Raw genomic sequence first — 18,827 nt, 5'->3', positions numbered from 1 at the left:
AGCCTTTTTTCAACGGTGAAATGCTCAGAAAACAGTTACGAATATATTCGGATCTAAAACTATGCCGAGGGGTGGTTTCTACCTTACCTATCCATGCCAAATAACAATGACTTTTGATGAACTTTGATAAATCTATATGTTATAAAAGAAAAACTTTTAAAGTTAGCACTGCAAAATAGTGCTTCGGACCTCAAAACTCTTCTAAATTTTAATTTACTAGTTTCTAATAACTTGAAAAAAGTTATAAATTGAAATAAAGCCTAATATGGCTAATCCTATTCAGATTATCAATAAGATTCAACATTACCTGTCAAAATTCTTCCGGCTTTACTCTAGCTTTGCCCCCCCCCCAAGGATTGGAAGTCCCCACACGTTGTTTCCAATTACAATACCAGAAAGTCACCCTGACCAAATTTGCCTCATATAGCCCGATAGAAGGGGGCTCAAAGATACCTCTTCTTGCATTGGTAAAGTCTACGAGGGTATTCAAAGCGCTAACGCATGTATGGAATCAAATACCCTTACTGGTGATCAGCAATATGGATTCCAACAGAAAAACTCGACGCTTGATTTCCTGAATGCTCATCCTTAAAGTCTCCAAAACATCTGAACCAAAGGTACGATACTAGGTGATGACTTTTTAAATTGCAATAAATTTTCACCAGAGCTTAGCATAAGGGCCTTTTGAAAAGACTTCAAGCTCACGAAATTTTCGGTTGATTACTCGAGGTTCTTGGAAATGTTCGAATCTCACCTCGACATCCTAAATTCATTTTCAAGGATTGAAAAACACCGTCTCCTAGGAATTTATTTCTCTTCAAACTCCTCTTGGGTGCATATAAATCTCGATTGAGACTTTGAGTAAGAAAAAATATTCTCAGACCAAAATAAAGAAAGATTTTTTTTTTGGTCAAAGTTTGGACAAGCATAAAATTAAGCTGCAAATACAATCGCAAGATGCATTTTGCTTAGAATTAATTCTTAAAGATTTCCACTTACCTAATTTAACTATAATTCAATAGATTTAAAAAGCCCAAAATCTAGAGTTTAATCTAGTGGGGCAAAATTATAAAATACAGGGGAAAGGGATGTAAGTATTTTTGTTCGATGAAAAAAAAAAATCAGAAAAAAACAAAGCTACAAAAAATTGTAAATTTTAAAATCTGGGGAGGCTGTAGGGGTTAGGACATATTTTTTTTCTTTAATGAAAATACCAAAAAGAAGATTTCAAAATCTAGGGGAATCAACCCGTGTCCTTCCCATGACTCCTTCAAATTCCTGACCTCTGAATTTACAGCAATGCTAATACAGCAAAAAATACATCTTACTTACTGTTCAAAACACTTAACCTTTTTTTTCAGTACTACACACTTCCTCTATACAAAAAAGAAACAAATTATCCTCCAATCCTAGCTCGTGGGTTGTTTACACCTAAATTTATAATTCTTTCGATGTTGATTCGTTTTAAAATTTAAGTTTGAAATACGTAAATAAGATAATTTTGTAATGGAATAAATGTTTTTATGGTAACGAAACGGTCAATAGAAATCACCAGTCAGACACAAACGAAGGGTGAGGAGTGGGGAAACCGTAATTCTCTCGAAATATTATATAAATTTCTCCAGCAACAAATAGATATATATATATATATATATATATATATATATATATATATATATATATATATATATATATATATATATAAGTTGTCTGTGTGTGTGTCGAGTGACGTCATGTTTGTGTGTCGAGTGACGTCATGTTTGTGTGTCGACTGACGTCATGTTTGTCGACTGACGTCATTATAAGGCTTGAGCTGTATGCGTCATGAAGTTGTTTGTCGACTGACATCATGTTTGTCAACTGATGAAATTACATACCGGGACACAAATGACGACCGGGACACAGGGAATATAAATGACGACCGGGACACAGGGAATATAAATGACGACAGGGACACAACTACAACGGGGACGCCGGGGGCACAGGCGGGATATATAAATGACGACCGGGACACAAAGATTGTTCGAATAAAAATTACAGATCGGGACACCGGGACACAAATGACGACTGGGACACAAGGAATAGGGAATATAAATGACGACCGGGACACTCAAAGAGAAAGCGACCGGGACACAAGGAATGTTCTATTAGCAATCACCATCAACAAAGCACCGGGACACAAATGACGACCGGGACACAGGGAATATAAATGACGACCAGGACACTCAAAGAGAAATTACAGACCGGGACACCGGAACACAAATGACGACTGGGACAAAAATGACGACCGGGACAAAAATGACGACCGGGACACAGGGAATATAAATGACGACCGCGACACTCAAAGAGAAATTACAGACTGGGACACCGGGACACAGGGAATATAAATGACGACCAGGACACTCAAAGAGAAATTACAGACCAGGACACCGGAACACAAATGACGACCGGGACACCGGGAATATAAATGACGACCACGACACTCAAAGACTTAAAGGTGGGACCCAGGGACACAAATTCAGGGAATATAAATGACGACCGCGACACTCAAAGACCCACTCAAAGGTGGGACCCAGGGACACAACTACAATGGCGCGTAACGACTTACGCGCGCGGGGGGGCTTGGGGGGCGGGGCGCGAAGCACCCCACCAACTAGGTGTTGGGGTGGCGCGCCACCCCAACAGCTAGTATATATATATATATATATATATATATATATATATATATATATATATCTATATATATATATATATATATATATATATATATATATATATATATATATAAATAAGTTGTCTGTGTGTCTGTCGGGTGACGTCATGTTTGTGTGTCGACTTACGTCATGTTTGTCGACTGACGAAATTACAGACGGGGACATCGGGACACAAATGACGACCGGGATATATATATATATATATATATATATATATATATATATATATGACAAGTTAGGTTTGACTATTTTTGGTTAGCTTCGGTTTTTATCCCATTTTTGATATTTATAACCAAATTTAACCTAACCTAATCTTAACTAACATAACAATTTAAGAAGTTCTCGTAGCAAATTCCAATTGGATCCAAAACGCAGTCTTTAAGAAAAATCGAATTTCCCTTGATTTAAATAATTCCACCTTTTGACACCAATTTCAAACATTTAAAAGGGTTTGATAATTATCAAAATCGTCCTTCTTGGCAATCTATTATGTAAGTACTACCTCGCACACCTCGATTGTGAGGGTCAATCTCTTGCCTTTAACATCTCAATTACGAGGTCGATCCGTAAATCTCTTCTAGCATTCTAATCCGCTTGTCAGACACACTTTCCGTTCGATTTTTTTGCCGTCTTCAAATAGGACAAGAGCCAAAAACTTACCAGGGAGAGGAGAAAGTGGGTTTTCCCCTTTGAGCTTATTTAATGCGCTTTAATGACCATATATAATGGCCAGAAGACACTGGGTGGCCCTCAAGCAAATGATATTAAAATCTTTCATTAAATTAGACAAGACATGAAAATTACCTTCATTAAATAAAAACAAGCACAATTATCAAAGTAGGTTCAGGTTCAGTAACAATTTGTATCACAAGTAAAATTGAAACACGTTTGAATTAAATCGAAAAATTTGCGAGACATGAATGTCTTTACAGGAACTAAACTGGATGAAGAATATCTGCCCAGACACGTTCAAAACTTGGCTCGTTAACCGCATTAAAGAACAGATTAATCAAAAAGGTAAAAACAAATTCCAACATGTGCCTATGCAGCTTAAACGGATATCGGTCTAAAATCTATTTTTTTTTACCATAATAACCAATTTGCTTACTTCAACCGAAACAAGAATGTTTATAATATATTTTGCTATATTTAAAGTGGCAGAGAGACGGGAAATTTATCCAAATACTTTTGATATTTGGTGGGATGTTTCGTAGAAAAAAAATATTGTCTTGTTAAACAGAACATCCTCGAAAAGAGAAGTTATGTAATCATAATAAAATACTTTAATTTATTTAAATTGGGTTATTGAGTTTGCAAATTAGGGGAAGGGGTAAAATAACCTAACCTTAAAACCCCTTCTGATGTGTAAATACATAACCAAATAAATTGCATAATTTCGATGCATTCTGTAACGTGTTATTTGTCTTAGTAGGTTGACACACCGGTTTTCTTTGATGTTACATTAATGCTTGAGAATGTTCTGTTTGACAGACAAGTACCAAAAAAGGCGCATTAAAGTATTCCTAACCGTTATTATTACAATTCCCGAGACCAAGAAAGATCCCCGATTTTTTATAGGAGTGGGTAAACTGAAAAAAACAACAGGATCTTACCCCATTTTCCATTGACGCACTGGGGAGTAAAGAATATAATAATAATATTCAAGACATTAATCTGTTACCACTTCTTTTCCACTGAGCGTAGGCTAATTGTCTTTTAACACAGACGGATGAAACCGGTTTGTTCTCCAGTTTTACACAGCATAATTCTTGAGTGGAGTCGCTATAACAGATAAGTACCATATTTCACACTACACAGCAGAACACTAGCGTCTGTGAGACTTTACGATAATTCGCGCAATCATAGGCAGCGATGTGGGCACAATGTAAGTAAAGAGTAGTCGAAAGTGATTGGACGGCAACTAACCATCCTCCCACACCCAATATTTCCCCAAACACATCCAATCATAATTTTTAGATAGCCATTTTTTTCAGCGTAGTTAAAAAGTCCAGAAATTATGGCTTTGAGGATAAAAAACCTGCTCAACCCTCAGGCGAAGAGTTGTAAGTTAACCCCTGGTGGCATATAAGGTTTTTTATAGAAAGGGTGGTCGTAGGAACTTTAGAGGGGCCTCATTGGATTGGTAATCTGAATTTTCTAATGCTCTTTTTTAAGATTCCAAGTGATTAGTGGGCAGATTCCCTCCCCCCCCCCACACATAAAATCCTCGAATTTTTCCGAAATGCATCTGATAGAAATCTTGAGATGGTCGTTTGTTGCCGTAGAAGCTTCGAATAGGACTCATTCGATTGGAAATTGAAATGGCTAGAGCTCTTTTTAAAAATCGGAAGTGATTGGAGGGCAACTAACCCCCTCCCAAACCCACCATTTCTCCAAACACGCCCAATCAATATTTTGAGATATCCATTTTGTTCAACGTAGTTGAATTGTCCAGAAATTATATCTTTGAGGATGACAGCCCCCCCCAACAGCCCTCAAGGCAAGGGTTTTAAGTTGTGCCCTGAGGGCATATATATTTATATAGAAAGCGTGATCGTGCAAACTTCAAAGGGGACTCACTGGATTGGTAATCAGAAGTTCTATTGCCCTTTTTAAGATGCAGAATGATCAGAAGGTGGATACCCCCAAACCGGGTATTTTCCAAAAATGCATCTGATAGAAATTTTGAAACGACCATTTGTTGTCGTATGAACTTCGAAAAAATCTCATTCGATTGGAAACTGAAAGGGCTAGTGTCTTTTTTATTAGTCAGATGTGATTGGAGGGCAACAAATCCCCTCACGCCCATCAATTTCCAAAACGTATATAATTAAAATTTTGGATAGTTATTTTGTTAGGCACAGTTTAAAGGTCTGGAAATTATATCCTTGAGGATGACAGCCTCAATGACCCCCCCCCCCCCGAGCCCTCAGCGTAACGGTTGTAAGTTATGCCCCAAGGACATATAAGGCTTTTATGGAAAGGATGGTCGTAAAAATTCCGGAATGGGCTCATTTGATTGAAAATAAGATGTTCTAGTACCCTTCTATGAGTCAAATTGATCGGAAAGAAAGCCACCACCCGCATCTTATTTTCTGCTAATGCATCCGATATGGATGCATTAGAAACATTTTGAAACATTAGTTATGTTTCAGGGCACATACCGTTTTTACGAAAGGAGTATTCGTTTGAACATTAGAAGGAACTCATTTCATTGGAAATGTATAGTTCTAGTTCCCTTTTAAGAACCAAACATGATGGCGAGCAACTAGTCCACCTCTCCTCGACATCCTCTTTTCCGGAAACACATTCAACTGAAGTTGTGACATAGCAATTTAGCTACCAATGGCCCAAAAATCATACAACACTGTTTTATGGTAGACACAATCCCCCAGAGCCCACGGACAAGGGTTGTAAGCTATAACCCTGGGCATGTGAGATTTTTATGGAAAGATTGGTTGCACAAGCTTTGGTTCGGATGAAGCTCATTTGATTGGAAGTCATTTGATTGGCAATCAGCCCCCCCCCTCCCTAAGCCTATCATTCCCAAAAACATATTCGATCGAAACTTTAGGAGATCTATTTATTTCAGTCTTGTTGAAAGGTCCAGTAATTATGTCTTTGGGGATGTCGACCTCCCCACAGTCTACAGGACAAGGGCTGTAAGCTAGGCAATTCGTTCATTGTTTACACATAGTATATGTTATTGAGGAAGGTATGCATGTTTGAACTTTAATTTTCAAGAAGACGAACAGCATTCAGATAAGCCAGAGAATTTTGAGGGGAGAGTTGAACTAAATCGAAACAAGTTATGTGTATAACGATTGTCAAAAGTGTATAACACAGGAATTACTGAGTATATTAATTTGGAAAATTCGGTAAATGATAAGAGATATGATCAAAAAGAAAATATTTGCATGCTATCAACACTATTACAACTACAACCACTACTTCTTGTACTATATTTAAGGTACGCAACATGATATTCAAATAATAATTTGAAGTTCCATAGAATTTCGACAAAGAAGTCACGAGTATCAACTTAATTCGCTTCACACAAATCCTCGAATTGCAAAATCAAAAAGGTTATGGAGGAAAACACAAAAGCAAAATTTCGTCAAAATACAGGAACATATACAAAATATAGTTATATAACAACCCATATATGGACTACAAATCACACAGGGAAACTATTCTGCGTCACAAAACCAATATGTGCTCCACTAATCGGCTACTCCAATTCTCCAAATTTGCTGCAATACAATCTCCACACGGGCAGGACAGGTTTACATGCAATCTCCATATTACGCAAAAAAGGACAGGTTTACTTCACCATCCAAATAAACTCATGGACAAATTCTCATCAATTTGCCCCATAGAAAATAATCTTATAACCTCTGATCCTGAAGAATATATCCTATTATCCACTAAATCCACCTATCAACTCGAAAGCTCCTCTAAATACTAACTATCTCTTATACTCTTTTACATCCCTATTGTTTTTACTACTGCTCCTGGAGATTCTACTCCTCTATTTTGATTCAAATATAAACAAAATTTATTGATCTGCTCCGCAACATTACTTTTCATAGTGAGGTAATAAATTCAATGAGAGACTGAAATTTTAAAACCACCCGTCAAACAAGAATCAGTCTTTTCTCATTTCAGAGTCTCGATGCGATTCTGCATCCATGTCAATATTTCAGCAACAAATTAATTATGCAGGCTTCAGCTCCTGAATTTCCCCCAATGCACTGTTTAAATCAATAGTGGCCTTTCCGAAATACTCAAAACAAAAATACTTTCCAAATCAACAGCTGTCATTTTTAAGGTTTTTAAAAATATTCTTTTTATAAGAACAAAACTAGGCATCACTAAGCAAATTTGATGAAAAATCAACCCCATTAACGAACTTAAAAGAGGCACTAATAAAAACATCCAAATAACAAATTATTTTTGTATGCGACTTCCCAGGAGTGTAGTTTTTGTTTGTTTTGGTGCCACAAAATGGCAGAAAATGCTACTTCTCCGTGGTCCAATCTCTTTTGTGGTTTAAAAAGGCCACAAAAACTTTGAAATTACGTTCGAATGAGCTCTTTCCCGATCTTCAAGACTACTGGTTCAATACGATCACACCCACACACACACAAAAACACACATGCGTATTCTTTCTTCGATTTTTATTAGATAGGAGCTTGAAACCCCCTACACTAGGACTTACTGATTTGTTGAAACTAATAGTAGGTTTTCATTAGGATTAGTTGAATTTATTGGACTGTTCCCCCTATTTTTCGAAAATCAAGCAATATCTATCACACTCGTAGCTTTTCGTGGGTAATATTGAACTTAATGATTTTTTTTTTAATTTGGGGTTAGTATCAAAACCAAATCTTTCAATGGATTAGTTGTAGTCAAAATTCCTTTTTCTGAGTTTCAATGTCGAGTCGCTCCTTACTTTTAGTTCATTATATAAACTATTAGGAATGAAAAAAAGAGAATGGTTGTGAAATGAAAAAAAAGAAGTTTTTTTTTACTGCAAGTAAGGAGCGACATTAAAACTTAAAAAGAACAGAAATTATTCCGTATATTAAAGGGATTGTCCCCTCCTCAACGCTCCACTCTTTACGCTAAAGTTTGACTCTTTGTCACAACTCTACTTTTTAAAACAATTAAAAAACTTTAGCATAAAGAGCGAGGTGTTGAAGAGGGGACAACCCCTTTTATATACGGAATAATTTCCGTTCGGTTTAAGTTTTAATGTCGCTCCTTACTTCCAGTTAAAAAAACTCGTTTTTTATATATTTAATTTCTGAATGTTTTTGGATTAATGCATGTTTTGATTTTGACTCACCACACATGAATAAATAAAACGAAATTTGCATATTTTTTTTTTTTTGCTAAATGGCTTTCTCATAGCTTTGATCGGGCGATTCTGAAAAAGAGGTGAGAGAGGAGGCCTAGTTGCCCTCCAATTTTTGGTTACTTAAAAATGTAACTACATTTTTTAATTTTTTTACAAACGTTTTTGTTAGTAATAAACATACATACCTTACGAATTAACTTGCGTAACGAACTTCTATATTAGTGTATTTTTATTACGTATATGAGAGAGTTCGCCCCCTCGTCAATACATTGCTCTTTAAACTAAAGCTTAAATATTGTCCCAAATGTTTAAGAATGACCCCTGAATCACAAAGGCCGTAGAATAAATAAAATTACTAAAAATACTTTAACGTAAAGAGCTAGGTATTGTGGAGTAGACGAATCCCTTTAAATACGTAATATTTTTATGTTCGTTTTAAGTTTTAATGCTGCTCATTAATTTCAGTTGGATTTTTTTTCTCTCTTTTTTTAAACAATGCTAGAAAATCTTGCCCCCCTTCCTGAATATTCTATTCCCTCATGAAAAAAATCCTCAATGGAAAGATTCTCCCATGTAATTCCCTCCCCTCGACCCACCCCCAACGTGAAAAAGTCCCCCTGGAAACGCCGATACACTTCAGATAACCATTACTATATGTAGAAAATGGTCAAAGTTTGTAACTTGCAGCCCCCCCCCCCCTGGGGACTGTGGGGTATTAAGTCGTCTCCAAAGACATAGTGATTAGGTTTTTGACTAAGCTGAACAGAATGGCTATCTCAAAATTTGATCCAGTGACTTCGGGGAAAAAATGTGCGCGGGAGGGGACTTAGGTACTCTCCCAATTTTTTGGTCACTTAAAAAAGGCATTAGAACTTTTGATTTCCGTTAGAACGAGCCCTCTTGCAACATTCTAGAACCACTGGGTCGATACGATCACCCCTGGAAAAAAACACAAAAAAACAAGCAAACAATCAAACAAATAAACACGCATCCGTGATCAGTCTTCTGGGAAAAAATACAAAATTCAACATTTTTGTAGATAGGAGCTTGAAACTTCTACAAAATGGTTCTCTGATACGCTGAATCTGATGGTGTGATTTTCTTTAAGATTCTATTACTTTTAGGGGGTGTTTCCCCCTATTTTCTTAAATAAGGCAGATTTTCTCAGGATGGTAACTTTTGATGGGTAAGACTAAACTTGATGAAACGTATATATTTAAAATCAGCTTTAAACTGCAATTCTTTTTATGTAATTATTGGTATCAAAATCCCGTTTTTTAGAGTTTCGGTTACTATTGAGCCGGGTCCCTCCTTACTACAGTTCGTTACCACGGACTGCTTGAAAAAAAAGAAAAGAAAAAAAAGAGCAGAGTTGTTCAGATTTGGTTGTTGACGATTTCTCTTGCCCCTTCGCCTTGTCTCTGTTTCATTGTTGGTTTGGCAAGGATAGAATTCATCTTTCAAGGGAATGCTTATGAAATGAGCTTTTATCTGATCAATTTTTTTCTTACTTGTATTTCTGTTATTTATGTTTCTCCTACATCTATGTGTAAAATCATGTGCATATTACTGAACGACCCTGGGACAAATATCATCTATTACAGCACTATGCAGTCCGTGTACGCCCACTGTTGTAAGTTACACATGGATAATGGTGATCATCGTGGATATTAGACAAAAATTAGCCAATATTACTTTCATATATCCCCCATACCTACCTGCCACATTGTCTTTGGATTTCTCGATCAATTTTCACCCTACCTCTCCTTTATAAAAAAAAACTTTGAATGTCTAAATTTGTAGATACTATCTATTGGTTGCATTCACCTTGGGTGCAAAGTTGCTTGAACAGGTTTTTAGTTAAACATATTATTTAACTAGCTGTTGGGGTGGCGCTTCGCGCCACCCCAACACCTAGTTGGTGGGGCGCTTCGCGCCCCCCCAAGCCCCCCCGCGCGCGTAAGTCGTTACGCGCCATATTAGTTATGCGCCATTGTAGTTGTGTCCCTGTGTCCCACCTGTGAATATAGATAGATTTATATATGTGTTTCAAACTACGCAAAAATTGCGAATAAACAACATTCTTGGCTTTCCCATAGTCTGTGCATATGCAAAGCCGTATGTACTAATAATGACGTCATATACAAACGCTCTTTTTACAAACAAACAAACATGCATCCACATAACTCGTTTTTATATAGATAGATACAATACAAATTAACTGCGTAAAACTTGCGAATAAACAACATTCTTCGCTGTCCAATTGTCGCTGCATATAAATACATTGTCAGGTTTACCGACCCTCGAACATGCAACGTACAATTGTCCATGGGAAAAACAATCAGGATTAAGATCTATACCACATTTTTCTAATGATTGACCTTGAGCTTTGTTAATGGTGATTGCAAATACTAATCGAATTGGGAATTGCAATCTTTTAAATTGAAAAAGCAGATCCGTTGGAATCATGGGAATGCGAGGAATAAGAACAGCCTCACCCTCATAAGGCCCTGTCACGATTGTGGCCTCTATTAGGTTTTCCATTGTTTTTTTTTTACGGCAAGTCGCGTGCCATTGCAAAGCTTTGGTGGGTTGATATTTCTTAAAAGTATTATTGGCACGCCTATTTTTAGTTGTAGCACGTGTGGTGGAAACCCTGAAGGATCTATGGAATTTAAAAATTCAGATGGATAATTAACCGCTTCATTTGGTTCCACAACTGTGTCGACTGACTTGTAAAGGACTGCCTGGTCTCGAATCTTGTTCAAAACAATATTGTTGATTTCGTGGACGTCTATATTTTTGGGTGCGAGAATCGCTCTTTCACTTAGCCATTTATTATTTTTATAATTTTTTAGAATATTCGGAAATACTTTTTCAATCAATTCATTTTTGGACGTCACTAAATTACAGAAATCAGCAGGTAGTTGTATACGTCCTGAAATTGAGTCTACTGTTTGACCAGAGTCATCGTTTTGCAATCGGACACGCATATTTGTAGTTAATTTTAATATTTTTACGTGTGCCTATAAATTAGAATTTTTTAGGCAAGCATTCATTTCGTCTGCAGGAGTTAAACTACGTAAAAATTGCGAATATACAACATTCTTGGCTTTCCCATTGTCTCTGCATATACAAAGCCGTATGTACTAATAATGACATCATATGCAAACGCTCTTTTTACAAACAAACAAACATGCATACATACAACTCGTTTTTATATAGATAGATAGATAGATAGATAGATAAAATACAAATTAACTGCGTAAAACTTGCGAATATACAACATTCTTCGCTGTCCAATTGTCGCTGCATATAAATAGATTGTCAGGTTTACCGACCCTCGAACATGCAACGTACAATTGTCAATGGGAAAAACAATCAGTATTAAGATCTATACCACATTTTTCTAATGATTGACCTTGAGCTTTGTTAATGGTGATTGCAAATGCTAATCGAATTGGGAATTGCAATCTTTTAAATTGAAAAGGCAGATCCGTTGGAATCTTGGGAATGCGAGGAATAAGAACAGCCTCACCCTCAAAAGGCCCCGTCAAGATTGTGACCTCTATTAGGTTTTCCATTGTTTTTTTTACGGCAGGTCGAGTGCCATAGCAAAGCTTTGGTGGGTTTATATTTCTTAAAGGTATTATTGGTAGGCCTATTTTTAGTTGTAGCACGTGTGGTGGAAACCCTGAGAATAATATCTCGAGGTAAAAACTGATCACCGACCATAACGATTGCCACTTCGTCGATAGTTGGAGCATTGTATCTACGCACATGTTGGCCAGGAGGCGTTTTGTCAGCGGAAATAACAATTTTATGCGTATAAGTAGGCATCAAATCGATGGCTGTTTTGAACAGACGCACTAAATTATTATTTTCGTGGAAAAGATGTTGTAATTAGGAAACGATTGTCCTTTCAATGTTGGGAGAAATTTCGCAACGTGCATTCAATTCAGAATTTCTATCACTGATGAAGTACAATTGTAAAAATTTATGATTCTCGCCTGAGAATGGTAGAAGAGACCCTGCTCTATGATAAATTTGCCCTTTTACTTTGAAAGTAGACATAAATTGATCTGGATTTTCAATTTGGGCTCCAAACGACGTCATTTGGAAACATGAGTTGTATTTTCTGATTCATTTATATTCCTTATGTCCCGGTGTCCCGGTCGTCATTTATATCCCCCTGTTTTATATCCCGCTTATTTTTCAGTTTTTTCCTTTTTTTAGTTTTTTTTTACTTTTTTAGTTCTTTTAGTTTTTACGTTTTTTAGTTTTTTTTAGTTTTGTAGATGAATTTTTTTTTAGTTTTTTACCTTTTTTTCTTTTTAGTTTTTATTGGTTTTTACCTTTTTTTAGCTTTTTATCTTTTTTATTTTTTTTTTATCTTTATTTTTAATTTTATTAGTATTCTTTTTCTCTTCTATTTTTCATTTTTCCTTTTTTTTTAGTTTTTTTTAGTTTTTTAAGTTTTTTCCTTTTTTTAGTTTCTTTAGTTTTTTTAGTTTTTCGGCTTTTTTATTTTTTTATTAGTTTTTAGTTTTTTTGTAGTTTTTGCCTTTTTTTAGTTTTTTCAGTTTTTAGTTTTTTACCTTTTTTAGCCTAACCAGGATTTGAACCTAGGACCTTCATTCTCCGTTCTGACACCCTCTCTCACCGAGTGACTACTCCAGCATGTTCATTTTGGTGTTTTAAATGGTATATTATTAACCAAATTAATGTGTTTTACAATATACTAAGCATCGTCATAACAAAAATGACGGCAACTAATTTCATAACGTCAGCCGAAACATGACGTCACCTGATCCACAGATCCACAGACCCACAGACAGACAGACAACTTATTTTTATATATATAGATATGCAAGCCTGCTAGAAGAACCCTCAGTTGAGATCAACTCCATGTCTCATCCAACTATTTCGATTTACGACCTTTTCAAATGTGCTCTATATACAAAAAGAAGAAACTTACCGAAAACGGAGAATTTTCGTGGAAAGTTCTTCTCTCTCGTCCCCTTTCATCCTTCTCTTCGTCTTTCTGCCTATCACGACCAGGGCAACTACAAATCTTAATGGGTGTGGAAAACCGACCAACTTCCATGTTACTAAGGTATAAATAAACATATGTACAGTAAATAGTAAATTTACTATATTGTGAATAAAACACAATTTGAGACGATTTGCTGTCTTTTCATATTGGGGTTTGACTAGTAAAGCAAGTCCGATTTGTAACAACAATATCTACTAAGCAGCCGTGCCCCGGCACTAGGCACGCGGCAAGCTTCTATATAGATCCTTATTGTCACTTGTCTTCTAACCGCAGACGACTTGCTATCTTTTCCTACTTAGGTCTTTTGAAATATATTTGGTTATTAAAGCAAGTCCGATTTCTAACAAGAGCTAAGAGCACATATGGCACTCGTGACGAGGTCGGAAGAGCCAAGAGCTCATATGGTATGAGTTCAAAAAAAAATTCTAAGAATCAGTAGATTGAATTAAAAGGAAAATCAGAAGCTTAAAAACGGTCAGGGTTTAAAATAAGAGCTCTGAGTCACGAGCTCCTTCTAAATATCAAAATTCACTAAGATCCGATCACCTACTCGTAAGTTAGAAATACCTCAGTTTTTCTAATTTTTCCTCTCCCTTCAGCCCCCGGGGAAAACAACTTTATCAAGTCAATTTGTGCAGGTCCTTGACATGCCTACCAGTTTTCATCGTCCTATCACGTCCAGAAGCACCAAACTTGCCAAAGCACTGAACCCCACCCCCTAACTCCCCCAAAGAAAGCGAATCCAGTACGGTTACGTCAATCACGTATCTATGACATTTATAAGCGTTTTCCAATATTTCCGGTTTCCCCCTCCAACTCCCCCCAATGTTAACAGATCTGGTCGGGATTTGAAATAAGAGCTCTGAGACATGAGTTCCTTCTAAATATCAAATTTCATTAAGATCCGGTCACCCGTTCTGAAGTAAAAATACCTCAATTTTTCTAATTTTCCCAAATTAACAACCCCCAGCTTCCCTAAAGAGAACGGATCCGTTTCAATTATGTCAACCAAATATCTATTACTTGTGTTTAATTTCCCATTAAGTTTCATCCCGATCTCTCCACTCTAAGCGCTTTCCAAGATATCGGGTTTCCCACTCCAGCTCCCCTCAATGTCACCAGATCTGGTCGGGATTTAAAATGAGAGTTCTAAAGCACAAGATCCTTCTAAAGATCAAATTTCATTAAGATCTGATAAACCCATTCATAAGTTCCAAATATCTCATTTTTTCTAATTTTTCCAAATTACTCCCCCCTCCCAAATCCACAAGAGAGCGGACACGGTCCGGTTATTTTCGTCACATATCTTGGACTTGTGCTTATTCTTCCCACCAAGTTTCATCCTGATCTCTCCACTTTAAGCGTTTTGCAAGATTTCCGCCTCCCCCCAATTACACTGGATCCGGTCAGGATTTAAAATAAAGAGATCTGAGTTACCAGGATCTTCTAAATATGAACTCTTATTAAGATCCGATCACTCCTTCGGTTAAAAATACCTCATTTTTTCTAATTCTTTTAGAATTAACCTACCCCTCCCCACTCTCCCAAGAGAACGGATACGTTCCGGTTATGTCAATCATGTATCTAGGACTTGTGATCATTTTTCCCACCAAGTTTCATCCCGACCCACTCAAAGCGTTTTCCAAGATTTTAGCCCCCCCCCCCATGTCACCGGATCCGGTCGGGATTTAAAATAAAAGCTCTGAGACACGATATCCTTCCAAACATCAAATTTCATTAAGATCCGATCACCCATTCGTAGGTTAAAAAATACCTCATTTTTTCTAATTTTTCGGATTTAACCGTCTATGGCACTTGGTAGATACCAAGTGCCATAAAAAACATGTTCATACTGGCCTATATTTACATGTACAAACAACAATTGATAAACTAAACAGGAAGAGCTACAAAGAAGACAAATAGAGGCCCGAATCCAAATCTTCTAATATATATTTTGGTGAAAAAGAAGCGTCGAAGTCTTAAAGACCAGCAAAGGTTTATGACAGGTTCAGCTACTTTTAATCCAAGAATCTAAAATCAGCCATTCAAGAGAACCACTTTAGTTCCAGATTACTTGCTTGAAACAGGACCAGGCGTTTTTCCATCTCGCCTGCCAATCGAAATAATTAACGACATTAAAACTTGAATCTCCGTCCAGATGAAAATAGGATTACAATTCTAGTGAGCCAGCCACTCGGCTAAGGCGATTAGATTTCGGAAATTAATTTAAAATAAAAACAAGACAAAATTATAAACAAATTAGAAATAAATGTTTTAAGAATAAAAAAATGAAATTGCGTTTAGATATCAAGAACGACATTTTAATTTGATAACAAAGTTTCAACATTATTTGGTGTGCTTTTTATGTCAGTTTTATAGTTGTGAATTATAATCAGTATGAAAAGTATAGCGACACAGAAACGCAGCATCATCTATCAGCTAGCTGAGTAAAATAAATTATGTAACAGAAAAAGGAAAAAAGTGAAAAGTGTAAACTGAAATGTACTTTATGTGCAAATGAAATAAACGGCAAGACTTGCAATTAAAAGTGACACTCTTCTCCAAAATACCGTGAGGTGCATTAACCTCACGGTAATTAAACAATATATTTGACTACACTGCTAAACATGAATAAGATTTTAAAAGCAAAATTCTTAAGGGGTCTTGTTAAGGTCCAATCACGCAGCATCTGTCAGCGTTGTTGCAACTCTTAGGATTTGTATAAGCGATAAAATGTCTTCAGACGGCAAGTTTTCGAAAAAAGCATTCAAAAATGATTCCAAAATTATTTGAGGATTTCGCAAAAAAAAGTTGTTTACTAAAATAAATACCGTTGCTAGCGAGAATAGTCCAAAGTAGCAACAAAAATAAAAAATTTCTGGATATTCTGTGAATATGGATTATCAAGCCGATTGCAAAACTATCTTTATGTATCGTTAGAGTGCCAAAACTGACAACACACGAAATACTTTTTTTAGCATACAAAGCCTAAAATACAAAAAAAACTTACCTTGAGTTTAACAGGATAAAGATTAGGTCCGTACTTCTCCTATTCATGCCCCCTGGACATGAATTGGGGCACATGAATCGAAGCCTAGCATAGCCATGGCTTGATCCAGTTAACGGTATGGGAAATTTGAAGCGCACAGCTTTGGCTCCATCGTTCAAATATTCTACTTCTTCCAGTCCATCGGCTCGAACAACATGCTCGGGATTCGGGAAACCTGGTATAGACTTATTTTTACCACGATAATATAAAACGAATATGTCGTATATTTCAAATGTGGTGATTCAAAAGACATTAAGGGAAAAAGTAAATGGAAGACTGAAAGTGTTTCAAACTGAATTTTAGCCTCCCATCCCCCTGCACACATGCCTGACATCAAAAACCAAATTAGAAACGGCAAAACAGAGCTTTCGCCTTATTTACTGCTTAGTGTTTCACTTGAGGAAGTGAAGCATAAACACTGATGAAAAAAAAAAACCTCTGGAAGTACCGTAGCTATAGTATGATTAAAAGGAGCAGAATATAGAGCCCAAAAATAGGAGGGGGAGGGCGAGAACTGCACCTCAATTCACAAAAAGGTTCTAAGATAACAGACGAAAAACAAAAAAATAAGACAGTCTTCAAGGCATAAAAAATATACACATCCTATAAAAGGAATTTTTTGAAGTGACCTTAACAAAAGTGAAGAAACCGCTTTTTATGGCACTTGGTATTAACCAAGTGACATAGCAATCGCAAATTCTGTCGGTCTGTCTGTCGGTCCCGGTTTTGCTACTTTAGGCACTTCCAGGTAAGCTAGGACGATGAAATTTGGCGGGCGTATCAGGGACCGGACCAGATTAAATTAGAAATAGTCGTTTTCCCGATCTGACCATCTGGGGGGGGGAGTGGGGGCCCGTTACTTCGGAAAACAGAAAAATTGAAGTATTTTTAACTTACGAACGGTTGATCAGATCTTAATGAAATTTGATGTTTGGAAGGATATCGTGTCTCAAATCTCTTATTTTAAATCCCGACCGGATCTGGTGACATTGGGGGGGGGGGAGTTGGGAGGGGGAAACCTAAAATATTGGAAAACACTTAAGAGTGGAGGGATCGGGATGAAACTTGTTGGGAAAAATAAGCACACGTCCTAGACACATAATTGACATAACCAGAACGGATCCGCTCTCTTTGGGGTAGCTGGGGGGGATTAATTCTGAAAATTTAGAAAAAATGAGGTATTTTTAACTTACGAAGGGGTGATCAGATCTCAATGAAATTTGATATTTAGAAGGATATCTAGTCTCAAAGCTCTTATTTTAAATCCTGACCAGATCTGGTGAAATTGGGGGGAGTTTGGGGTGGGGGAAGAAAAATCGTAGAAAACGCTTAGATTGGAGGGATCGGGATGAAACTTGGTGGGAAAAATAAACAGAAGTCTTAGATACGTGATTCACATAATTGGAACGGATCCGCTCTATTGGGGCGGGGGGGGGGGGGGGTGGGTAATTCTGAAAAATTAGAAAAAATGACTTATTTTTAACTTACGAAGGAGTGATCGGATCTTCATGAAACTTCATATTTAGAAGGACCTCGTAACTCAGATCTCTTATTTTAAATCTCAACCGGATCCAGCGTCATTGGGGGGGGGGGACCGGAAATCTGAGAAAATACTTAAAGCGGAGAGATCGGGATGAAACTGGATGGGAAGAATAAAAACCTGTCTAAGATAGATGACTGACATAACCGGACCGGATCTGCTCTCTTTGGTGGAGTTGGGGGGGGGGGGGGGTAACTTTGAAAATTAAGGTATTTGTAACTTACGAAAGGGTGACCAGATCTTAATGAAATTTGATATTTAGAAGGATCTTGTGCTTTAAAGCTCTAATTTTAAATTCCGACCAGATCCTGTGACATTGGGAGGAGTTGGAGGGGGAAACCGGAATTCTTGGAAAACGTGAAAATTGGGGTATTTTTATCTTACGAATAGGTGATCGGATCTTAATGAAATTTGATATTTGGAAGAAATTCATGTCCCAGAGCTCTTTTTTCAAATCCCGACCAGATCTTTTGACATTGGGGGGAATCTTGGAAAACACTTGGAGTGGAGGAATCGGGATAAGCTTCGTGGATAGAATAAGCAAATGTCCTTGATACGTGATTGACGTAACCGTACTGAATTGGCTCTCTTTGAGGGAGTTGGGG

General features: G+C 36.9%; 1 protein-coding gene across 1 annotated transcript in view; it reads right to left on the bottom strand.

Moving 5' to 3' along the window:
• LOC136031492 (cellular tumor antigen p53-like) overlaps window positions 1-18,827 on the bottom strand; it is a gene marked incomplete in the record, with an annotated part of 49,469 nt that overhangs the window by 11,615 nt on the left and 19,027 nt on the right. The window contains 2 exon segments of the mRNA XM_065711142.1: window positions 13,556-13,688; window positions 16,644-16,857. Of these exon segments, the coding sequence (XP_065567214.1) occupies window positions 13,556-13,688; window positions 16,644-16,857 (347 nt within the window).

Source organism: Artemia franciscana, chromosome 1 (assembly GCF_032884065.1).
Source record: "Artemia franciscana chromosome 1, ASM3288406v1, whole genome shotgun sequence".
In the NCBI taxonomy this organism is placed as follows: domain Eukaryota; kingdom Metazoa; phylum Arthropoda; class Branchiopoda; order Anostraca; family Artemiidae; genus Artemia; species Artemia franciscana.
This window is presented reverse-complemented; position numbering and strand designations above follow the sequence as displayed.